Genomic DNA, 26,723 nt, shown 5'->3' with positions numbered 1-26,723 from the left:
GGCGGCGTGGAGTAAGCGGCGCGCGAGGGCGTCCTTTTGTCTTCGACGCCGTGCGGAGGTCGTCTGCAGGGGAAGACAGTAGATCGGAAGAGGGAGGGTGCGGTCGGCGTTTCAAGAATCGGGTAGGACACGGCGGAGATTCAAGAAAGGGAAGGAGGGGGCGCGGGCTTGATCGGGAATGGGAGGATTCGGGCGGTGAACCAGGAAGGGCGAGGAGAGGGGATCAAGAAATGTGGAAGGAAGGGGTAGAGACCAAGAACGAAGGGGAAAAGAGGTGGGCGCAAGGGTGGAGGGGCAGGGAAAACGAAGGGGTCGTGGAGCAAGAAATTCAAGAAACGGGATGGTGGAAGGGGTCAAGAAACGGGGAGAAAATTCAAGAACGGTGGAGGGATGGGTCAAGAACGTGGAGGGGAGGTAGGGGAAGATCAAGAAAGGGGTGGAATGGGTGGAGGAGTGAAAATCCGAGATCAAGGACCTGTCTGGACGTGGTTTCTTGATCGATTTCGGGCGAGCTTCCTCGGTGAATCGGGTATCCCAAATCAGCGCAGTGTAGTCGTCGTCGTAAAGCCTCCAAGAACCCCCGGAGTGATCTCGACGCAGGCCTTCTCGACTAGTGACGGCGGCAACTTCTTGAAGAATCTTTAACTCGTGTCGGAGTGATCTCGACGGCACGATTCAACACGTTTCCCCGGAGTGATCTCGACGGAGAGACGTGGGCTCTAGCCACGAAGTGATCTCGACATAGGATGGGGCTAGCCAAACCCCCTACACTACAACTATGATAGGGGGGAAACGATTTGTGAATCAACTTTCAACAAAGGCTTCCAAGTGTTCCTTGGGCATGCCATCCCCTTATATAGGGAGGATGGGTGCCAAGAGAACGTGGGAGAGGACGAACCGTCGCAAGACGTGGTTCGTCCTCTCCTTACAAATTCAAATACAAATATGAAAAGAAAAGGAAATGATGAGGACGAGGCCTAACAACAATGGCCCAGTCCACTAATTCGAAAATACAAACAGACATGCAATGAAAATAAAGATAGGAATTCTTACGCGGGGTATTTGAACCCCGGGTGACGAGCATCAGCGCGGGCTGCTCGACGTGGCTGCTGGCATGTCGTCGCGTCATCCTCGAATGGCTTCGTCGTCTCCGTGGTGTCGTCCTCTGGATGGTCCTCCATCACCACTTGAGTTGCTTCAAATAGACCCATTTGGGCCTACCAGACTCCACGCCTGAGCTGAAAGGTATATTGCCTAGTCATAGTTGATGACTATCCAAGATATGTGTGGTTTTACCTTAAAATAGATTATTTACTGCTTTGTGTGGTGAGAATGGGATCACACATTAGTTCTCAACACCAAAAAAAATTAGCAGAAGAAGTTCCTAAAAGAATATGAGGTGAAGAAGTTCCTATGGGCATAGGTAGTGAGCACGACCTGTTACATTCAAAACATATGGAGAATACACTATATGAGTTGCTGAATGAAAAGAAACTTATTTCGATCATTCAGATGTAAATGCTACATCTTGAATATTGATAGGGGACATAGGAAAATTGATCCATCCAGTCATGAAGGGATTTTAATCAGATATTCAAAGACTCTAAAATCCTATCGAGTATATGACAAGGCTTCAAGAAAAGTTGAAAAATATATTAATGAGAAAATTGTAAAATTTATGGAGGCAGAAGAGGATGAAGCGATTGCTGGTCTAGAAGATGATTATGAATGACAATACTAATGAGGGAGAGAGAGGAATTACAGATTTTATATAACCTGATGAGGAGGAGGAGGACGCAACAGATCGACTAGCTAAGGATCACGTGAAAGAGAAAATTCTTGGTGCTTATATAGATTGAACTAAAAACTTGATCTGCATTTAAAGACAAAGGTTGATGTAGCCTTCACATTGCAAATTGAGCCAAAGAAAGGGGATGAGACTCTAAACAAATTGGATTAGGCAAATTCTATGCATTAGGAGTTTGCTAGGTATGGGAGCTAGTACTAATACCTAAGGGTAAGAATGTCACAGGCACTAAGTGGGTGTTCAAGAACAAGATAAATGAAAAAGGAGAAATCAGTAGGAATAAGGTGTGTCTGATTAGACAAGACTTGATGGTATTAGGATATTATTTCCCTTTGCATGTGTCAATAATTTTAAATTATTCCAAATAGATGAAAATAGTGTCTTTTTCATGGAGAGAATAAGTAGGAAGTATGTGAGAAGCAACAACCAGGTATGAAGATTTAGGCAGTCCGAATGGGTCCAAAAGTTGCATAAAGCCCTTTATAGTCTTGACCAAGCACCAAGATCCTTATATGAGAAGTCCAGTACATTCATAACTTCCCATGGCTACAAAAGAGGTAGCATATATACTACTGTTTTATTAAGAGAGGGGGAAAGGACTAAATATTAGTCCAAATTTACATTGATGATGTCATCTTTGGATCTACAATCCAAAGTTAGATGAAGAATTTGTGTGGGCTATGTAGAATGAATTTGACATGATTTTAATGGGGGAACTAAGTTATTTTCTCAGACTTCTAATTGTATACAAGCAAAACGGCATCTCTATATGCCAAGAGAAGTACAATGAGGAACTTTAAAACAGTTTAAGTAGAGCATTGCCAAGCACAAGGCACTCCCATGAGTCCAAGAACTAAGCTGTACCTAGACATCATTGTTCGAAGTATTGACTCATGCATGTATAGAAGAATGATTGGATCCCTACTATAATTGACAGCAAGCCGACCATACAAATTTTTTAGGGTATGTCTTTATGTTAGGCTTCAGAGAGATTCCAAGGAATCATATCTGAAGGCCGTGAAGAAAATACTATGGTAACTCAAAGGGACTAGTGATTTAGGGACTAATGATTTAAAGAATCAAAGTGAGACTCAGGGGGAATCCTACTCGTAATCTACACAAAATGTCAGTTTTTAAATGTATTTGTATAAGATTTTTGACTGCTTGGGACATATCGAGAAAGTGTGATCTTCATAGAACCTTGTAGCATCAATTCATGTGCCAAATGATGATTTATTTTCCAGGTTCATGTTGATGCTCCCAGATCCGTGTCTTGGATGTTACCATTATCATATTGGATCTATCGATGTATGTAGATCTCTGATTAGTAGTTTGACTTGCCCATCTTTACAAGAACCTAATATTTTGATTAGGTTGATCTAGTGTTTAAGGGGAGTTAGAGCTTAGGAGGAGCTAGCACTTAAGGGGAGCCATCCTAATATTTTGATCATTTTCAAAAAAGGACACAGAAATACGAGTGTTGTGACATGTTTTGACATTCATCAAAAGGGAGAGATTAAAGATTTAGCTTTAAGGGCATTTTATAAAAAACTTTAATATGTGTTTTGATGAATGTTTAAAGTAATGCATCCCTTGATAAGGGTTGCGATGAAGCACAATAGGTCCTTAGTCAACTAGTTGACTTTGTAAGTAAAGATAAAAAGTGTCCTTTCTTATATTGAAAGCCTACTTAGTCTGACCAAATGGTAAAAAAGTAAAATCACTGATTTAGGACTTGAATTTTTTATGACATGAAGATAACCATATTCCTAACGCTGTCCAAATTTTTGTGTGGATTTGACCTTGTTTGATTTGTTCAATGACTTCGTCTAATTCCTTATTACTACCTTAGGGTATTTAACGCTGACTTTATTTATGACTTAATAAAGATTATATACATGAAGATATTATTATCCACTGGACATTATCTTAAGTAAAATTGTGTAGTAAACATAATCAACATTTCTGGATTTTTTAAAGATGAGGTCGTTGGCATACCAAATACTTTTTACTCTTAACACTTGAGAGGTGTTTTGAACTTACGGCAAAATTGTAATCATAAAAGTTGAAATTAGGAGGACTCATATTTCATATTTTCTAATCATAATCAATATATTTAAATTTTAGACCCATTATAAATTAACACTACGCCCTTTCTGATTTCTAAGTCCATATATTTAGTTTTAAACCCTAATTTCGAATTTCCTTCTCTATACTATCTGAAAATCACAATCGAAAGTAATTTTCAAAGAAGTTTTAAAGTTAATTTGTTGTTAACATCAATCCAAGTCCCAAGGATTTAGAATTGTGTTTTGTCATTCAGCGTGATTCAAAGGGAAGAAAGCTGGCATCTGAATTTTGCACGTCATGTGCCTTTACGATAAGTTAGACATATTTAATATACGTTTTGGGTTACTTTTAAGATTTTTATCAACATATAACTAGTTTTCAACATTCTGAAAAATCCATAGATTTTTAATCACATCTTTTGGTTGAGTTTTGAAAGAGTTGCAAATCTTTGAACTTGAACAGAGAGGAATCAGACGGTTGACCAAGAATGTGGAAATATCAACATTTAGAGATCAATTCAATCCATCTTTTGAACATTTTTTTGGAGATTAAATTTTTTGGTAATAATGTTAAAATCCATATAAGTTAGATTTATATTATTTGGTTGAGGAGTGAAAAAGACATTTTAGTTTTAAGCATCAAATTTCAAACACGAATCAACGATTTTATCCAAAGAGAAATGTGGAGGAACAGAGGACATGAGGAAACTGAGTTATTGATGATTAGAAGTCATAATTAAATTTAAATTTTTTTATATCTGAAGTAAAAAATTTTCTGATTTAAAAAAGTTCTTGCTGAAATACATGAAATTACGCATTGTCTTGAATACAATTTAATGAAACTGTCAATGTATACTAAGTCTTGTTGAGGAGAAATACACACTATGGCGAAATATATTTTTCTTCTTAGATATGTTTGGTCAGTCAGGATAAGGCAATGGGGGCCATAAGAAGAAACTTTGCGGGCAAAAGTAGAGGAGGCTTCAAGGGCCAAATTGAATCAGGTCAAGCGATGTTTCTCTATGGAAGACTTTAGAGGTCGAGGATAACAAAGCTTGAACGGCTTTTTCCTTATTTGGTATACTTGTTAGGCCCAATTTCCAAGTGATTGCTCAAGGGCATTCACACAAACACAGATAGGGCACATCATCACCTTGGGATGGATACCCCCAGATAACATTGAGGATTATCCCAAGCTGTCTAAAATAAATAAATAGCCCACCATTTCCTCTGCTTCATTTACTAGTTAGAAAATTCCTAGTTTACATAGAAAATAAAAAGATAATATAGCTAGAGAAGCTAATTCTCCAAATCCCCCTTAGGTTATTCCTTGGCCACTTAAACTAAAATTTTCCATAAAAAAGGTTACAAAAACTACCATTGCCATTGCATGAGTTAGACAAATATCATGAGTTTTATGATTTGTTTCTATTTGGATTGTCTATATCCTTATCTGATATCCAACAAATAGGAATGTTGAGGAAATCATTTGTAATGGAAATGTTAACTTATTCTAAACATGCTAACATGGTATATACAGTATTAACATATTGTTAATATGATGAATGTGAGACTAACTTATATTTTCATCCCAATTATATACCTCAAGTTTAATATTTTAGGCTAAGACTAGTAGGAAATATTTAACACTTATTAAGGGAGATGTGAAATAAACCTATTGGCTTCGATTTCAAAAGGACACTCAAATTTTACATTATTACAAAGTGATGGTAGGGTGTGGAAATATCATGTAACACTCTATTGTCACTTCACAACCCAAACATTGTTACACTATCAATACAATTCAATCATGATAAATAGTAATCAATTACTTGTTGCAATGGACCATGCACTATGCATATAAGTGAAATTAAAAACTAAAAGTTTTAATCATGTAAACCAAGTGGGAATCATTTATTGAGCCCCATTTTCATGCTAGCATGTTTATATTGCATAATAAGTGATTTTATGTTGGGATATAAATGTATAAAAACTAACTCCCTCTCTTTACTAATAATTTGGGAATATTCATAGAAAATTACAAACAAAGAAGTCCCTAGTAATGATTCGATAATTTGTTAACACTATATTACAATATGAAAAAATTATTTATGTTCTTTTACTCAAAATCACTTTAAAATTTGACATATTTTCTCTGTGGTGATTTGAGTTCGATCCATTGGGATATTGGCCCAATCATTTAAATGCAAATATATCTGATGGAAAGATGCATAAACCTATTGGTGGTGGAATTTAAGCAAAATATCACAATGCAATAAAAAATTTAAGGTCATCTAGTTACCTGAAGTAGAAATAATGAATGAATATTGAGAGAGAAATGCTAACAAAATTTATGTGACAGAATATGGGCATGTTTATAGTCCAAAACTCCTGTTATCCAACATGGGACATAGCCTCAATTCTCCATAAAGACATGTAACCCTCTTAGTATTTATCAATATTTGGCTGCAAGGGTGTATCTTTGCAAAGACTGCACTAACATTATTCCTTTTATTTTTTATTTTCTTCAAGAAATCTCCACAGAATACAACTACCTTGAAATCATTCACACCAAGAATACCCAGTTTGTATTGTCTCCTCCAAAATAAACCTGACCATGTGTTCCCATAACTCTCAGTAAAGTAGTATTGCCGAGCTCAAACATTATCATGTCTTAGATATGCCTCGCACTCTTCTATTTATTAAGGGAGTTTCAAAACAACAATGGCCTGGTTCCCTCCTGTCCTCTTATTATCTCATCAATCATTAGGCTTCCCTTGCTGACCTCTTCTCTCTGCCTGTTCAAGTATTTGAGTGTGTGGCCTTCATCCACAATCACAAACCATATACAAATAAGTCACCTCATTTCTCTTCAAAAGTGTGCTCATTGGACCCTTACACACTCAGAAAGACAATCATGTATACCTTTCATAGCAGGCCAAGTATATCATCTCTTCTGATATAACCTTCTTCAAGTATGCTCGCTATTTCTCATCTAATCCACCACTTCCCCCAACACCTCCCACACCTACACCTTTTACACTTTTGATGGATCTTTTTCCACTAGTGGATCCCACAACTCTTCCTCTGCGATCTCATCCATATCATCCCTTGTTATTTGAGGGCCTTTTTGATGTAACACGATCGGGTTCTCGGATCGAACGACTCGTGTTACGCCAAAGGAAGGACTAGTGCGGTTATATCATAGAGCAGGGACGAGTAATGATGATGTCATGTTAATGATAATACGGCAATAAACTCGATGAGAAGTATGAATTCGGTGTCGAGAAGCGCCAACACCCACTAGGCTACGGCAAGCAGGACCTGGGAATGCCACTAGGCTCCCGATGATCCGGATATCGGGTTGAAAGCCGATGGTGCGAGCTCGGCTACTGCCGCTTTTGCACACACCCTCGACGGTCCCAACCAAGGACGTCTCAAAGGAAATCCTAACCCTCAGAGTTTGAATCCTATTTATCATTAGTCTAGCCCCGGCGGTGGAGAAAACGTTCGGAGGCACTGAAAGAAATAATATAACGCCGATGACGAAGTCAAAGAGCGTACCAGGAATGATAGGCTTGGGGGTGTCTTCTTCGGCAACCGTGGAAGGCGAGCAACAAGGTGCGGCTGTACCACAATCAGCCGAGATTGTATGCTGGGGCTGACCGAGGCGCGGCTCGCGGGGCGGGCACGAGGCATCCAAAGGGAGACTGTGGGGCGCCTGCAGGATTGGACGGCACCCCCGAGAGGACGGCGGCCGGATGGCCGAGGGGCGGTTGCGCGCCCGGCGATCTAGGGACGGCGTCCACGGTCGGCCCTGGCGGGCGCGGTCGGCTTGGCGGCCGCGGTCGCCGGTGGCGCAGGGGAGGCTTGGGGCGGCGGCGGTGGCTTGGGCGGCCGCGGAGGCTCGGGCGGCCGCGGTTGGCCCTGGCGGCTGCGGACGCCGCCGGCGGCCGCGTCGGCTTGGGCGGCCGCGGTGGCTTGGGCGGCCGCGGTCGGCCCTGGCGGCCGCGGTGGCTCGGGCGGCCGCGGAGGCTCGGCGGCCGCGGTTGGCCCTGGCGGCTGCGGACCCCTGGCAGCCGCGGAGATCTGAGGTGGCCGCGGTGGCTTGGCCGGCCGCGGTCGGCCTTGGCGGCCGTGGTTGACCCTGGCGGCCGCGGTAGGTTCTGGCGGCCTTAGCGGCCGCGGTTGCCGCTGGCGGTCGCTGGTGGCCGTGGGCGGCCGCTGGCGGCCCGCGGCGGCTGCTGGCGACCCTCGGCGGCCGCTGGTGGCCCGGAGGGGGCAGCTGGCGGCGCTGGGCAACCTTAGGAACGGTCGCCGGAATTCCGGCGACGGTGGCGGAGACGGCGGTTTCCGGCGATAGCGGCGGCGGTTCCCGGCGATCTTTAGGATTCCCTCTCTCTCTCTTAACTTCGCAGTGGCATTTTCGTAAATATGCCGAAAACTAAAAAAAACAATAAAAACCATAAAAATAGCTAAAAATCACATTTTCTTGAATCTTCTTTTCTTCTCTTTTTCCAATGGGCGGTCCCCACCTTTTATAGGGGCAAAATTGGGCCTTGTCCCCTTAAAAATAAAGGGGAAAAAGGCCCAATTAAAAGTAGGGCCCCCTAATAGGAGGGAGGGAGAGCGTCACACGACTATACCTGCACGCGCGGTAACACACACACAACGTGCAGGTTTGTACAACGGTTCAGACACGCACGAATAAATAAGACAAACAAATAACTGGCCGACGTACATGGCCTACTGAACGGGAAAATGCAAGAAAAGATAACGTCAAACCTTGTTGGGCCGTTGACGAGGCCGGGTACTCCGAAGGTTGGGTCTTATGCGTGAGCCTTCACGTGACGAAGTGGATGAACGAGGGCTTCGAAGTGGATGGTCCCCCATCACTTTCTACAGACTCGATTGCACCTCCATTACCACTACCTACTCCCAATATGTCCATTAATGTAAGAAAGTTATTCAAAACTAATATAAAATGAAGAAATAAGTATTTTTATATATGTTATTTGAATTTGATATATTTTTCAAAAAAATTAATGAGAAATAATATTTAAGGAATAACTAATCTTCCTTCACTGGTGCCCTTAAGTGTTGGGTATTGGTCACAGTAATATCTGGCAATTTAATAATGACCCGACAGAGAAAGGGAGTGGTAAATATTGTTATCCAACTTATTATCAATGTTGTCCTTCAAAAAAACATGTGTAGCGAGCTGAGTGTTATTTTTTCTTCATTCATGTTAAGCAACTCTCTAAAATTTTCTCTCGAGCTGTTATTTGGACAATAAAGGAAATAAGGAAAGTCCTGAATAATTTCCTAACAATGTTTTTACATCGATGGGGGACCAATTTACAGATCTGATGGATAGTGGACAAAAATCCAAATCTACTCTCAAAATTTGAGCCCAAATATCACTCTTGATTATTTGTTATTGCATTAGAAGTTCAACATTTCTAGCTAATTCATATTTCTACCCCATCCTCAAGTCATGGATGACTAGTGAATAAATGGAATCCTTAAAATCATACAACGTTCCAAATCAAAATGTAAATGTGAAATGTTAGTTTTTAAGCTCGGATACATCCATCATAAATAAAAATCTATTCCTCAAAATCATTAAAAAGTGCACAGATAATTGTGAAGCAAATATACATTCATGCATCGTATCAAAACATGTATTGACACATGGAATCAAAAAGAAATGAGAGAAAAACTTAATTAATGAGATTTTACGACATTTTCTCCCTTCTTCACTTTGCCTTTCACTGCATGTATGATTCATGTTTTATGAATTAGATGTATTTATTAAAATTTAAATAATTTCTTTTTATTACTCACCGTCTCATATTTATTATGATTTTAATTGTGCATTTTTTTAGTTAGTTTGGGAATTTACTCTGAAAAGTCAGTTATGATTGGTGCATTATGACATTATGACATGTGATATCGTCATGGTCCTTTATGCAATGATTCACACAGCCAATGATTGGACATAATTAATTATTTGCCCCATAAAAAATGAGTATACCACATCTGCCAAAATGATAGACAATTGTAAGAAATTTTAATAAAATATAGAGGCCTTAAAATAATAATGAGAAAACATATTCTAGTTTTTAAAATTATTTTTTATATAAATATGATGTAAAATTTTCTGAACAAAATTTCCAGAAAGTCTGAAAGATTCAAAATAGTACTCTAACAATACATTGGATCCTTATCATCCCTACTAAGATGCATATGTGATCATATAATGCCAAATAAAATCATAAATATATCATTTTAGTAAAATATTTAACTATTTATATGTGATTATCAATATGATTTGTGTTAGTGCACATTTTACATACAAGAGATATTTCGTAAATGTATGAATGATAATGATTTTGATGGGAATCATTATGGAGCATAAAATTAGGACAGTGAAACATATATATAGAAGGACAAGAAGTAAAAAGACAAGTGGATGAATCAAAATAACTTAAAAGTTCATGCTTGAACTATTCAACATTACATTTATAGTGCTTTCCAGTTGATTTTAGATTTTTATGACATGTTGTCCCTTCCCTTTCCTACTAGGTTACGGTTTAATAACATAGATCCCAAAAAAATACAGATGCTCAACATTGACTTGTGGTAATGTATTTTATTGTTATTATTAATAATATAATTTTACTTAATACTTCCAACTAGTTAATTTTCCCAACTTTGGATGAAGATAAAAAATACAAAGACTCACATGTGCCTTCTCAACTTGTGTAATGAATACTCAATGGTTTTATACTATAAAACATTAGAATAACCCTGTTTCGTCCTTATTATTTACCTTATTTTAAACTTCTTTGGTATTTACAAAGTATCTTATTATAGCATCCTCCTTTTTTCTTATTATTCTTTTCCTCCATATATATATTCTGCTAAGAATTTAAGGCTCCATTACTTACCTAAAAATAATGAAATATAGTTGTTAAAAATAAATATGTGTGAAATAAAAATACATGAACAAAAGAAAAACTGGGTTGCTTGAATATTTCCCTTATTTAATATGATATCTGGACTCTATTTTTATCTCACTCATTTAATTGTGTGTTTGGTTTATTTAATGTATTATTTTGAATATTTTGAGCACACATATTATGTTATCTTAAGAATGAGAAAGGTATCAGAGTTGAATTTTTGAAAATTTTAGAAGACATCATGAAGATTGATGATAAATCTTGATAAATTTAATAAGTAACATTTAATGGCCAAATAAGCATCAAGGGAAATCAAATAAATAAAATAGTTAATTGGAAGAAAAGAACTAATGGGGGTGTATCACAATATGTTATTCTTGATGCTTGGACATAAATGAATGAAAAGCAACTTGACAACTTGTTTCATTGATTGATGAAGTCAGAATGCATAGCTGCTACAAACCATATTGCATATACAGATTCAAAACATGAGAAATACACAACGTAGCATGTGGGAAATCAAATGTTCTACCCTAATGCTTTACTCTCACTTTGCACAATTAAACATTGATGCATTGTTCATTGCATTATTAGAAGTGACAACATGTAACTTTGGAAAATTTTAAACAATACCATTTATAAAACAATTGAATTTAATAACTACATGCTAAAATCGGAGGAACAAGTTTAGCTTGCCAGATATCCCAAATTCACGTACTACTTCCACCAATATGTTTCCGACCATTGCCCAATTATGGTGGCCAGAAAGTACCTCCAAGTTCAGGACACTCTCATACAGTCCACTGATTCTCCATCTAGTGGACTTTTATCCCTAAAAGAAGATATTGATTTTCAGATGTACAACAATCAATGGTAACAAAGATTCATCGCACATGCTTGAGCTTGTTTCACGATTTGCTTTCCCATCCTTGAAATGTATTCTGAACTGTTTTTACACAATGAAGACTCACTAGGCGTGGGGAATAATATGATACAAATCTCTTCATTGTGTTTGAGCTTGAAAAAATGGATAGGCATGTTGTGGGAATGACAAATAGGGCAAGCTGGTCCTCACTTGGTTCCATTGTTAAGCCATTAAACTGAAGTTCAACATGTTTCACAGCTGAAAACAGTTGAATGATGGAACACAGATCAATAGAGGTGTCTGCAATTTTATTGTGCATGAATGGATGATACATTTTCAGATGTCTCCATTTTTATGAACACCCTTGTTTCTCATTTGATATTATGACTTTGGCTGAGTATTCCAGTGATTCGCAAAACTCAGAGAAAAATCCGTCTACCACTTTAGTAAAATATTCAGCTATTTTAGATACTTGACCACCATTTTTAAGATCCACTTTTGATAGTGTCTATCACCCTCGTAAAAAAAAAAAAACCCAGGTAAATAAATTATGGGTAATGAGTAAATGCAAATTTTTAAAAATAAGGAATTCAACACATATATTAAAAAATATTTTAAATGCAGAAATAAGAAAATGGAGAATGAAATAAGGAAGTAGAAACATAAATTAAAAGTAGTTTAAAATGCATAAATAAGAAAATGAAGAATGAAATAAGGAAGTAGAAACATAAATTAAAAGTAGTTTAAAATGCATAAATAATAAAATGTATAATGATATAAAGATGTAGGAACGCCAATTAAAAAATTCAGAAATAAGAAAATGCGTAATGATATACGGAAGTCGAAATATAGATTAAAATTAATGGGTATGGGATAGACAAAAATGTTAATAAATTGAAGAAGGTAATAAGTAGAAACAAGTAATAGAAGTGATGATGCATTGCTTTGGAAATGAACTTGGCATGGCATTGATCCTGCCCCCATCCAAATGAGAGAGAAGTTTTCAAAATCTCCATTTTTGGAAATTTATGGGCTTATATAACATACTAATGACTCTCAACAAATTTAAGTAGATATCAATGAGGAGCAATCTAAGCAGTATCCCTAGATTCAGATATGCCTTTCGCACACCCCAATATTTTTCATAAAACCTACACATCTTAAGACTAGACTCTTTGCTCATTTTTTCTTTGAGGAAAAGGGGGACCCATCAAATTTGGCATCAATTAGGATGATCAGTAGTCCTACATTTAGGTACACCTTTCACAAATAAACCTCAATATTTGTCATAAACCATACACATCTTAAGACTAGACTCTTTGCTTATTTTTTCCTTTGAGGAAAAGGGGGACCCATCGAATTCGGCATCAATTAGGATGATCGGTAGTTTTCACTGGTTTTTGTTTCCATGCAAGTTTCATTAGTTAGCTCCACTCCCTGGAAACGCAGAAGATTAGAGAGGATTTTAGAGACTGGAGACTATATGAACAGTCCTAGCATGCTGACAGCACAATGGAGGAGCAAGAAAGAATATGAATGGGGAGAGGATTCAGAGGAAACAAAGCTGAGAGCACAAAGTCAATGAAAGTTGTGATGTGCTAGGCTAGGTTGTTGTACAAAGTCAAATGTCTTTCAGTTCGTGTGGGTCATGCACACACATTTTGTGCATGTCAACCAAACATGAAAGCATTAGGCATTGTACACGTTGCATGGTATCATAATTCATATCAAAATAAGAAAATACAATAATCAACTAGGTTGCTTCTGATTTGATGCCTTAAGAATAGATGATAAGGATGCCCCAATCTGATCACAGATATGTATCCTTTTTTTATCCATATCTGGAGCATAGGTACCAGTCTACACGTTAGGCCATATCCACAAAATGTGGAACTTGTATGAGCAAGTCATGAGTGCCTAACAAACTTTATGCAGGCCTTGACCGCACTTTTCTGTTCTTTGGACCTTATCTGATTCGTATCACGATTTACAGTTTGCCCTTTCACCAATGTGACTCCAAATTTATCATAAAAACCTCCAAACTCCTTATATTCAAATAAAATTCAATACATAGGCAAGATTTTACTGTTGAGTGGGATTAATTTCATAAGAAATAATTATGAAGACTCATATATTATAAGACTGAAGTGGTAATTTTATCTTTATTTAATATATTTTCATTAATTTATGTAAATTTTGTGTCCATTATTTTAATTTTTCATAGGATATTAATACAGTGATTCATAGATAATTTATGACTATTTCTAGGCAAAATATTGCCAATTGTTTGTATAAACACTAAGGATCATCTATAAAATCCCCATAAGATCATCAATACACTATATATACATCAATAACATGCACCTTTGTAGGGTTCTGTGGACATTATCTAGTCTAAATAATAGTCACCTGAACATGAAAAGGTACCAAATGGGAGGAAAAAGTTGTAGCTTATGGATACTCGTGATGTAAAAAAATTTGGTCATACATATATTTGTTTTTGAAATAGAAATGTAGGAAATGGCCCCGTAATCAATGCACACTCCCTAAGCCCATCCACTATTTTGGGTATCTTCATCCTTGTCATTATTTGAGATGATAAATCTAGCTTATTTTTAAATGATATGTGTTGACCAAACCCGTTAACTCCCAAAAATGGGATAAATGATATCACCATTTACTAATTTAATACGTGGGACTTCCAGGCATGTTATGAATTTTCCTGAAGAGAAGCTTTGCGTGTGGACAAAAATTTATCCAAACCTCAAATGTCCTTTATGATGCCATGAGTCTACGTCACAAATATTTTATGTAATTAGAGGCCAATGGCATGAAGTTGCGTCACTCCTATTTATGGTAAGAATGATGTTACCATATATATTGAGTGAATGTCTTCCCTCTGAGTTTATTCATGAACAGTTGAGCTTTAGTTTCATCAAGAAGTATTGAACCATATAAATAACTTATGACATAATGGGATATGCTTGATGGCACCGAAATTGGTATGGCGATGTTCACTTGATCGAAAACCATTAAACATCAGGTCATCACTCTCTAAGTGATGTATTTTGTAATTCCGCAGAATTTAAAGGTATGTAATCACTGTTATGTAAGTGCTTGGTTTTGGATCATCTATGGGATGCCCATTCTCCATTAATTTTCCCTCAATAGAGTCATATTTTCTGGGAGCGTAGAGTGATTTTTTCCTTAATCATGATCTTCTCGACTGAAATCTACTTTAGATGGAGTCAAGACATTGTCGTACTCCAATCTTAAATGACATGTAGGTCTTGTAATACATCCATATTGATGTGAAATTATTTCTTATTGTGCAATTTATGAGGGCATGCTCCAATAATCCTTTAATTTACTGCTGGTTGAGATGTCATCAAATTGGGTAATTTGACCTTTTCTTTTCTATGTTCATATTTATGCTTTGAACCAACCACATGAGAGTTTTAAATTCTCTATACAACTGTTTTCAGCTACACTAGTATTGGAGTCATGTTATCTAGGGATGAGAGGTGCGGTGAACTGCTCGAAAAGTACATAACTTGATGATCTGAGGGGTTTCAAGATTTGGTGGATGAGACTATAATATTCAGTTATGTATACTTTTCTTTCATAGTCATATCTAATATATAATGCATCAATTACTAGACTCTTAGTTTAGGATAGTTTGTGTATGTTTTTTCACTCTTTGATGGCGAGGACGCCAACACACCACCATTGGACGCGTCACCACGGTCAACCAAAGTCAACGTCTCCGCCACGGATACGCCGCCACAGTCAACCGACATCATCACTCCCGCTACGGGCATGCCACAACCGTCTCCGCTATGCACATCTCCACGCTCGCACGTCAACACTCCCGCTACGGACACGCCGCAACCGTCTCCGCTACGCACGTCTCCACGCACGCACGTTCCTTCACGCATCATGACACGTCGCCAACGGCAGATCAACAACTGCCCCTTGGCGTGCATGAAGCACTTCTCGTCTTTAATTTCTCGTCTTTAAGTTGTATTTTCTCTTTCCTCCAAGGCCTATATGTATAGGCCATTGTTTCAAGAAACAGTTAGGCAGTCATATTTCAAGAATTGAGTTTTGTTTAACTCTTCTTGGAGGACAGCCCAAGCCTCCCTATCTCTCCAGCCCTAGCACCGCCGCCGCCGCCGCTGCCGCCTCACGTCGTCGGCCTTCCACCCATCGTTCTTCCTCTCTCTCTCTCTCACTCTCCCTCTCTCTCTCACACACACTCTCCCTCTCTCTGTCTCTACCGCCCTCCCAGGACTTCCGCACAAGGCCGCCCAGGCCGCCCCTGCCAGGGCTGCCCAAGGCCAGCCCAAGGCCGCCCCAATAGGGCAGCCCCAGACCGTCCCAGGCCGCTCCTGGCCGGGCCGCCCAAGGCCAGCCCTAGGCCGCCCCAACAGGGCAGCCCTAGGCCACCCCTGCCAGGGCTGCTCAAGTCCAGCCCTAGGCCGCCCCAATAGGGCAGGCCTTGGCCGTCCCAGGCCAGCCCTAGACCGCCCCAACAGGGCAACCCCAGGCCGTCCCAGGCCACCCCTGTTAGGGTCGCCCAAGACCAGCCCTAGGCCGCCCCAACAGGGCAGCCCCAGGCCGTCCCATGCCGCCCCTGCTAGGGCCGCCCAAGGCCACCCCTGGGCCGCCCCAACAGGGCAGCCTCAGGCCGCCCAAGCCTCCCCAATAGGGCAGCCCCAGGCCGCCCAGACCACACTTGCCACGACCGCCCAGGGCCAACCCCAGGCCGCCCCAACATGGCAGCCCCAGGCCTCCCCAGCCAGGGTCGCCCAGGTCTGCCCCCAGGCCGCCCGCTTGGGCTGCCCACAGGCTGCCTAGACTGCCCCGCAAGAACCGCTAGGATCGCCCCCGCGCCCGCTTGTGCCACTGACGCCGGCCGTCGTCAACGCCGTTCGACGCTTCAAGCCGCGCGCGCTCTGCGCGCTTCGCGTGCGCGGGTATCCACCTACGCCTGAATTTGCGACCACGACATCAACTCACTACCAGGGCCGCTCAACGCCCGGAACGTCCAGATCTTCTCGTCTAGTGGGTCGGCCAATGCCCAGAATCGTCCAGTCTCGTCATGAATCAGAATTCCCCGCAGCCTCTTCACGCACTACGGTGCCGAGGTATGCCTGAACTCTTTGGTGTCGCCGTGTTCTTCGTCCAGTATTCCACGAGAAGTTTCCACCGCCATCAGATTAGATTTGGTTTGGATTTCCCCACTTTCTCCCTTTCTTTCGAGAGTCTCCTTCGCGACGCAAATTCGGGTATTGATTTCGATGCTTAGGCATCGTCGCGGTGGGTGAAGACAGTACTCCCGCCCTCGACAAGGGTCGGAGCTGCACCACCAGTTTTCCATCGGTTTTGAATTCCGAATCTGACCGTGTGTATTTCTGTGGGCTGTTTTATCCCTCCTGTACCCAACCCATCCACCGTCGTCCATCCATCCGTAACCTTCCCCGTACTCCAGTCATCCATTCCTTAGTCGTCCTACGTCACTCTTCCTTCCTTGCATCGTGACGATGTCACTTTATTTGCTAAGGTCACATGATAAATGTATATTATCTGATATTCCCTCAATCAACTATAAATATTCACCCAGAGAATTTATCATTGAAATACCCTCCACTTTCTACATCAAGTGGATACCTATACTAGTTAGTTCCCCCATCCCTCAAAGAGTTTCTAGATTAATTTGTGATCACATAATGTGGACACTACATATTCTAATCCTTCATTCTCTCCCAAGCATCATACAAAATCTCACTTTCTCCATTTCTAAAATGACTAATCTAATTTTCTCAGTGTAGAGTTTCTTTCTGTTTCACTTTGAGGGGCTAAACTGAGCGACATACCAAAGACGGTTGTAAACATAGAGTAAATCACAGGCACTTGATGGTGGAATAAAAGGGGACGAGAGGTATGATGGCTTTCATTCCACTTTATATTCCAAGGTAAAGACGAATGACTCATGATAGTAAGGGACATAACATATCAAACCTTAATAGTGGACGTCGGAATGGAAACATGATGAAATGGGATTTTGGTCAGCCGTCTGTAACATATACAAGAGTTTTGCTTTACTGGCATCTGAGCAACTAGACTAAGCAGAAAAAGGATGGTTATAAACCTAGAGTAAATCACCCACACCCGACAACACAGTTCTTTCTTTGTTCCCCATTCGGAGGAATGCACAGATAACCGATGAGTTTTACTCTACTAGCGTCTGAGGGACTATACAAAGCAGACAAAGGATGGTTATAACCCAAAGTAAATCACCCACACCGAATAGCACAGTTCTTGCTCTGTTCTCCATTAGGAGGACTGCATGGATAAGTGATAAATTTTACTCTACTGACATGTGAGCGACTAGACTATTCGGACAATGGACGGTTATAAACCTAAAGTAAATCACCCACACCGAATAGCACAGTTCTTGCTCTGTTCCCCATTCGGAGGACTGCACGGATAACTAATAAATTTTACTCTACTGACATGTGAGCAACTAGACTATTCAGACAATGGATGGTTATAAACCTAAAGTAAATCACCGACACAAAATAACACAGTTCTTGCTCTGTTCCCCATTCGGAGGACTGCACAGATAAACGATGAGTTGTACTCTACTAGCGTCTAAGGGACTAGACTAAGCAGACAAAGGACGATTATAAACCTAGAGTAAATCATCCACACCCAATAAGACAGCTCTTGCTCTGTTCCTCATTCGGAGGACAACATGGATAACCGATGACGGTAAAGGAGCCAAAAAAGATGACATAACAATAGATGGAGGGACAAGGCACTGAGGGATAGATTTACATTTTATTAATCTCAAGGGGCTGTCTGCCTCTACAGATAAATTTGTATTTAAGATCTTCAGATCCGCCGTTTTGAGGGAAAGGTCCACTTTGAAGTATCCCAGTTCTGAAGCTTCTTCTTCTTCATCCGTTCTCCTTCTTCTGGATTCATCGAATCTACTGCGTTCTGGGAGCGTATCTAGGGTTTTCCCTGGCTCGATCGGCCATTGGCGGATCTCCAATGGCGGTAGAAGGCCTCCTTCCCGTTCTCTTGATCCTCCTCTTCGCGACATCGGTCGCCGCGGACTCGATCCATGGCTGCGGTGGATTTGTCCAGGTGAGCGATCCTTTTTTATTTATTTTAATTTTGTGTGTTTTCTGAATGTGGCGAGTGGATTGTGAGGTTTTTTAATGTTTTCTCGCGTTTGTGGTGTTTGCTTGTGTTTGAATCAGGCGAGCCCGGCTTTGATCCAGACTAGAAAGTCTTCCGACGCGCGGCTGGACTATTCTCACATCACGGTATGAATTTTTTGACTCGAAATTAGTTCGTTAAAGTGTCTCCCTTGTAGATATGGTGAATTTTGTGGTTTCTCGAGGTTAAGAGTCTAGGAATTCCCGATTCGTTGATGTGTTGGTTGCGTGAGTTGTTTTAGTGAGCCAGGGGCTTGATGATGCCCGGCGATGGGTTACCTTTCAGTTGTTTCTGAGTTGTGCTGCTGTATTTTTTACCCGAGTTATTTATGAAATGAATGGTTTTATGGCAGGTTGAGCTTCGCACTGTTGATGGGTTACTGAAAGATAGCACCCAATGTGCTCCAAATGGCTATTACTTTATTCCTGTGTATGATAAGGTATCATTATCATGTAGCTACAGTATGATTCTAAAATTGACTGTAATAAATGTGACTGTAATAAATGCTGCGTACTCGTCACATTATTTGGGGCTCATGCTAGAGATAACTATTATTGTCAATTTTAATTATTTATTGAATTTTACCTCAATCCTGATTTATCTTAGATATTTCTACGTTATGGTTCTTACTCTCAGACCTATAATTCAAATTTTCTTCCGGAGAAAAGTAGTTGCCTTTGGATTTCATCTCTTTATTTTTCCCATGGACCTATACCATTTAAAAAAAGGAATTTTGGTGTCTACTACTTGGCGTAGTGGTCATGTTCAGGATCTTGCATGATTTTATGAGAAATTTGTCTGTTAACACTGTCACGCTAAAGGACACATGAGACTATTAAGAGAAATGTTTTGATTTTATTTTATTTGAACCTAGTTCACTATGGACATGTTTTTATCTTGCATCTTTTGTTGGCCGTGATCTATGCCTAGCTCTATTTGATTGCTTTCCTTTTTGCATTGTATCTCTGCTATTATGGTATGGTTTTGATGATACCTTTATCTAGAGTTGTAATTTTCAAAGTGGAGATCTAATCTTTATTTTCATTGCTTCCTACCTTTGGAATCGGTTAACTGTTACCTGATGTTACAAAATGAGAAACTTAATGCTAAGTTGAAGTAGAACTTGACGATGGGCTTTTTCTTCATGGATCATGAAAAAACTTCTATGGTGTAAAATGTGCGTGAGTTCTTTATCAAACGCAACCAACAGAGTGCCAATAGAAGATTCAACCTTGAAAACATTTGTTATGGAAGTCTGTAAACTGCATACTCTGAAGAGATGCTATGTTCTTAATGGATTTTTTTGGGACAGAATCCCGTTGCAGGTAGAACAAACCATAAGCGTGTTTTATTTTGAACAACAAGGAAGACCACCCGAAACCGGTGGCCTACCTGCTATCATTAACGGTAAAGATTTTGTACAAACAATATACAATCAAACTCAAATAGGCTATCCTCTCCCTCCACCCCAAAAAGACATCAGGGCCTCCACATCATGAGCGGCATTCTCCACCGAAACCGCCCTTCCTTTAAACACTACCTCGTTTCAATGCAGCCATATCGTCTAGAGCACCGCGAGCAAGCGCCTCCAATCCAGTCGACTTCTGTGTCTCCCGTCTAAATCTGAAGTCCAAAAGGCCTTGTCCGAGTAGATATCCACCCCCGGTAAATGCTGCAATGCCCAGACGCCCTGTGCGAACTGACACGTGAAGAACAGATGGGAGCAATTTTCCTCAACCATGTCACACATGGGACAGTCAATGGGAGCCGCAGGGGACCATCTCCGCCGATAGACCTTGTGACCAGCCTTTGTTGCCTCAGCAACCAACCGAAGAGCTGCACTTTAAGGGGTACTTTGCATGTCATCAACATGTGGCAGGCCTTACTGGTTGTCTCGTCGTCCCGAGCTGTCCCTCGGATTTTCAGATATGCATCTTTCACCGAGAAAGACGGTCCCCGCCACATCCAACCATCGTGGGAATCAACTACCGGTCTGAATGGTAGAAGTGTCTCGTGTAGGCCCAACAGCTCCTCAAATCGTGGCTCTAGAGAGGAATCCAGGGGTCACGGTCAGGGAATGTAGGGACCCAAGCGTCATCCCAACATTCCCTGACCGTGACCCCTGGATTCCTCTCTAGAGCAAATAGCCTTGGGAACCTCAAATTCATGGAGCCGTGACTGGACCAGTTGCCCATCTCCCAATTTGGACTCAAAGAACTCACGAATGCGAGGTATGGCTTGACGCAGACCGCTCCAGAAGGGGACTCTCCTCTGACTCTGGCCCAGCGTCTCTCTCAATCTATCTTGGAGCCATACCTGTCTTTCAGGACATTGAAAACCAGCCCCTCCGCTTAAGTCGCAATCTGTTCCACCCACTTGGTCAACAGTGCCAAATTCATTGATTCCAGATGAAGGATCCCCAGCCCTCCATGCTTTACTGGTCTGCATAGAATCTCCCATGTTACTAGCGGCACCCCCCTTTCGTTCTTCCTCTCCATGGCCTCCCTAGAAGAACCGTCTCATCGCCCCTCCAGTCGATTAACCACTCCTGCTGGTATTTTAAATACCGATAAGTAGGATATTGGGATCGCAGAAAGCACCGACCGTAGAAGCACCAGCCTTCCCTCTTTCAAAAGTACTTTGTTCTGCCAACCCTCTAGCCACCTTTCTACTTTCTCAACCACCTATTGCCATTCAGCTGCTAGAATACGCCTCCCTGTCAGTGGGAGACCCAAGTAACACATCGGGAGCGATCCTTGAGGCGTGCCTAAAGCTCTAGCACATTGTGTCTCTTCCTCTAAGGTAAGTCTGAAGCCCACAAAAGCAGACTTAGCTCGATTGAGTTGCAGCCCTGAGAAGTCCGCAAATAGATCAAGTAATGCTGATAGAATACGAGCTTCTGTCATCGAGCCTTCAATGAAAAACGTGGTGTCATCCGCATACTGCAGAAGCGGGATGCCCTCAGGGTAGCTTGCCGTCTGAAAGCCCTTGAAAAGGCCTTGTTCACAGGCTTTGAGTGTGCAAGTAGCCAGGGTGTCCACCGCGACTAGAAACAGCAGTGGTGCTAACGGGCAGCCTTGTCGGACTCCACTTTGTGGGCGGATCCATCCCTCCTCAGCTTGACCATTGACCAGTATCGAGAATGAATGAGATATAACACACTGTTTCACCCAGGTCACCCACTCATTGGGGAACCCGTGTTTGCGCATAACAGACCATGGGAATCTCCAGTTGAGCGAGTCATATGCTTTAGCAAAGTCGACCTTCCTTATGAACTTACACTCACTATCAGAATAGTTAGGAGCCTCTAACTTTTATGTTTGAAAGCTGACTTTGGCTCAGTCAAGATACAATAAAATCGGATGATTTTGTGTAATCAGGTCAAAGTTGAATTGTGCAATTTTATTGCAACCTTTTTATAAGAATACATCCTGTGTTTTATCATTAAATTCATATCTTTGACAACATGGTAACTTTCACAGGGTTCATTTATCATAAGAGCCCAGGGACCTGTCGGTTGGTCATGGGAGCCAGAAAAGGTGAGATCTTTCTAGATCTGTAAAATTCCATTCTTCATTATTAGCTTCATAAATTGTCATGTTTCCAATCTTTAATCAAGTGGTTTACAGGTCTCCGTTGTGATTGATCAAAGCGGATGCAATGCAAATGCGGATATTAATTTTCAGTTCACAGGGTTTGTGCGTCTAGCTCTGTCTATCCTTTCACATGACAGGCTCTGATGGATTAAGTTTCTTAAAAAAGTTATTCTTACTGGCAGGTTCATGATATCTGGGAAGGTTACTGGAACAGTGGGCGGGGAAAGCTGTGCTGCCAAAAATAAAGGGCCACGTGATGTAAAAATTGAGCTGTTTTCCTCTTCGGATGAACCAGTTTCATCAGTCATGACATCTGAAACAGGGACCTACGCATTCAGCAACATTATTCCAGGTTTGAGATACTACATGCTTTTCTTTCTCATTCTTCCATTAAAACCAAATCTATCATTATCTTTCCTTTGTTCACTTGTGACTAATTTTTCAACTACTGGACATGTCGCCCATGGGCCCGTACTTTGATTTTCTTTTTGATTTTCTTTAATTAAATAATGAATGGCCTATGAGTTCTTTCAAAAAAAAATGAATGGCCTATGAGTGCTACTTGTCTCGGAGGCAACTGTCAAACTTTGGATGATATTTTTCTCTACAAGGATCCAATCGCCCTGGGAGCAAGGAATGAACCCTAGAAAAAAGTAGAATAGCTCTCTTCCATTAACATTCTGGCTTTGATAGGCAGACAGACTATTGCACTTCGGAGAAAACACTACTAAAGCCAGGAATAACAGCAATACCCTACCAGCTGTCAACAATCGTGCTCAATTAGTGGGAGCATATCATTCTAAAAAATGTTAATGAACCCTGCAGTTTGTTTGCCTTGTCGGGTTTTTTTTATTTCTAGCAGGTTTTTTATAGTAATTCACTTATTCTCAGAAGGGCATTCATACAGTATGGGATGAATACCGGCTTAGTAAAAAGAGATAAACTAAATGCTAGTGCCTGCTGACAGAAACCTCATTGGACCAGGTATTTCTTATGTGGGAGCTTAGTCAATTCGTGAACCAGCCATGTCAACCTTCAAATGGCATATCCTTTCTGGTATATGTCAACAATACTTTGATCAGAGTATCCTGTTCACTCAAGATGGCGATGTATCTGTGGAGATATACTTGGACTCGGATGGTGCTCGGTCAACTTTGTATGTATGATCAACATCAGGCTATCTTGCCTCCATTGGATAAATTTTTTTTTTCAAGAAATCAAGGAAGATCACCCAAAATCGTTGACCCTCCCGATGTGATAACTAGACATGATTGTTAAGTACACTTAAGGCTTAAATGGCCACCGCGCCCCCTGGCTGTGGCCCTTTAAACCATGTAGAAGCAAATTGCAAGTGCTTGTACAACAGCGTCCAGCAATGTCTCCCTTCTGTTGTTGATAACCTTGTTCCTATGCATCCATACTGCCTAGAGCACCGTGGAGGGTCAAGCACCCTTCTTGACCCCTTAGTGGACCACCTTATATAGAATCTAATAAGTTTCCTCTAAGGAGAACTGCACCTTTGTGTATGTTGGTGGGCCCACACTGTTAAGGAAAACGGATATTCAAAGACGAGATGTGCAAAGTTTTCTTCACTACTTGTGCCCATAACACATTCCACTGATGCTTCTAAGAGCCACCTCCCGGATGACCTTCGTCACTAGTCTTCCCTTACAGGATGCTTATGCGAAGCTCAGCAAATAAATTGTCAAAGAACTGAGGACCATCCGTCATGTGTCCCTCTTGGTGGACGTAAGTGTAATAAGGTCTGCTGCAGCCTTGTATACTTATCCACTCTCTGGTCGTTTAGGGGTATTAACAAGGTGTGGATTTCACCTTCCATCCTAGCACTCCAAAATTGTGGCCTAAGGTGTATGTGCAAGGGCAAGCAGATGTGGGATGCTAGAGGGGTCAAAGTATACACTGATCCGCCCATTGTCTAGCCAAAAATAGAATATTCTGCCATCCCCCAGTTTGGTTCTTAAGAATTACGTGAGTTGAAAAAACACCTGCTTCAGCCCCTGCTAGAGCATAGACGACCTTGATCGGATTGGCGCCAGTCTCTCTGTCCAAGCTAGATGCATGATTGTCTTTCAGGATCTATTTAACCATGTCTTCTCCCGGTCCCCACTCGGCCAGTAATGCTACGTTTAATTGTCCTAGCTACCTGTTGGACTGGTCTGCATACTATGTCCCATAATACCAGGACCATCCTCCTCCCTTCCTCTGGCCCTGAGCATTTCCATAGGAATCTTCTCATCCTACCTTCTAGGCACATGTCAACCCCCATACATATCTTCACGACCGAAGGTAGAAGATGAGCTTCCCCTCCGCCTTCTCCAGTTCTGGCTGTGAATCTGTGTTCTTGAGATGACCCCCCGGTTAATGGCTGGCGCAGATATTTCATGGGTAGTGTCCCAGTCAGCATCCCTAAGAACCAGCAACATAGGCCTCCTTTGACCCAAAGCCGACAAAGGCTCACTTGGAACGGTTAATATGAATTTCTGAACAGTTTGCAAACATGTTTAGTATTGTTGATGGATTCTTGGCCTCCTCTGACTCCCTATAAAATACGTGGTATCATCCCTTCATTGTAGTAGAGGGATACCCGCCGGGAAGCTGAGGCTCCGAAATAAATGTTTACCAGCACATAGCAAGGCCTTCAGCAGGCCTTTGGAACTTGCCTCCATGGCGCACATAGCAAGGACATCTGCTGCTAAGATAAAAGGCAGCAGTACTAGAGACATCCCTGTTTGACTCCCCCTTCGGGAAGCAAATTCACCAGCACTGAAAAAGAGTGAGATGTAATACATCTCTAATTCCCCCCCACCTTTCTGCTTGAAAGCTTCGGTGCCACATAAATGACCCTATGGAATCCCACTTGAGGTAATCGTAAGCTTTTGTAAAATTCTCCTTCGTTTACCCCTTGACCTTCTTTCTTCTTCATGGCGTCAAGATCTCTGTCGCGAAGTGATCCTACAATGTCTTCCCAGAATAAAGGCAGACTGGAATGGTCCTTGTTAACCTAGGGAGGGGGTGGAAAGGAGAAGAGAGATGAAAGAAAATAAATGAAATAATGTACCAAAGATAAGAGAGAGGTATATATATATACCTAGTGAGAGAAGAGAGAGAAAGGGCTAATGGGAAAATAGCAGAGGGGCCCCCCAGTGCCCGATATAATATATATACTACACCCCCACCATAGCGGTATGCGGATGTCTTCCATGAGCTTGGACACCACTGCGTTGGAGAGGTGGAGAAAGTGTGGTGGTGAGGTCGTCCGCCCCGCCGCAGCGGCCATGAGAAGTCAAGATCAAATCAAAACTCCCCCAACGCTCCTTAAAGAAAGAGCGATCACGCCTCCATGTGCTTTATCCGTCCCTGGCCCGGTTAAGGCCAGTGCAATGCGCTGACTTATTGTCAAGTAAAATGGATGGGGCCAGGGACTCCACCCCGAAGATCGTGGGAGGTGAAATCCACTGACCTTCCACTGGATGCCCCGCGCGTCTCGGCAGCTTGCTGAACTCGGCTGTATCTTGCCTGCTGCTGCTTGCTGCTGCTTGGCCTGCCTGAAGCTGACTAGAAGATGAGTGTGCAGTACCGGTGTGCATCGGCACCGCCACAACTCAATCTGCATCAGTGTGCACTTTCACTTTTCTGTCTCCGAACTCCGAAGGAAGAGGAGTCCTTTTCCGGCAAACCTTTAGCATGCTAGGTATGCAAGCCTGGCGGCGAACCCCTCGGCGAGTCGACTTCTGAGTAAAGTAAGGAACTGAGCTGGTGACTGCAAAGCCGAGTGTGGTCGTGTGAGAGCCATAGAGCACTTCCCACCAGATGATGGGATAGTGGGACTCACTGAGCTTCCTCCATTTGACAGTGGAGGACGATGGGGGATCAATGGAGTGCACTCGAGCACACCCAGTCATACCAGTAAGGTGTCCAGCAGCAGGCCGATCATACTTGGCGAGCAGAATAAGATTGAAGAAAGCGGGATCGGGCCAAGGGAAAGGCCAAGAGAGGCCAGGGAGTCTTAATCAGAAACGGACCTGAGGGCAGCACTGGGGCGGACAGACAGGCAGCACGGAACGGAACCAGCGGCAAATATCGCAGATACATACAGGATATATACACGCGGCGGAAGATAGACGGAAGAACAATGAGGAGGCTGAGTGACTCGAGACCGTCAGGACT

General features: G+C 41.7%; 1 protein-coding gene across 1 annotated transcript in view; it reads left to right on the top strand.

Annotated features, from left to right (window-relative positions):
* Positions 1-18,608: 18,608 nt before the first annotated feature.
* LOC144712758 (Carbohydrate-binding-like fold) overlaps positions 18,609-26,723 on the top strand; it is a 48,396-nt gene continuing 40,281 nt past the window's right edge. Inside the window, exons 1-6 of the mRNA XM_078587061.1 lie at positions 18,609-18,864; positions 18,981-19,046; positions 19,292-19,378; positions 22,422-22,478; positions 22,569-22,633; positions 22,718-22,887. Coding sequence (XP_078443187.1) covers positions 18,769-18,864; positions 18,981-19,046; positions 19,292-19,378; positions 22,422-22,478; positions 22,569-22,633; positions 22,718-22,887 — 541 coding nt within the window. The 5' untranslated portion in view covers positions 18,609-18,768. The remainder of the gene's footprint in view (positions 18,865-18,980; positions 19,047-19,291; positions 19,379-22,421; positions 22,479-22,568; positions 22,634-22,717; positions 22,888-26,723) is intronic.

Source organism: Wolffia australiana, chromosome 1, assembly GCF_029677425.1.
Source record: "Wolffia australiana isolate 7733 chromosome 1, ASM2967742v1".
In the NCBI taxonomy this organism is placed as follows: Eukaryota; Viridiplantae; Streptophyta; class Magnoliopsida; order Alismatales; family Araceae; genus Wolffia; species Wolffia australiana.
Note: the sequence above shows the minus strand (reverse complement) of the source record. Positions and strands in the feature narration are given on the sequence as shown.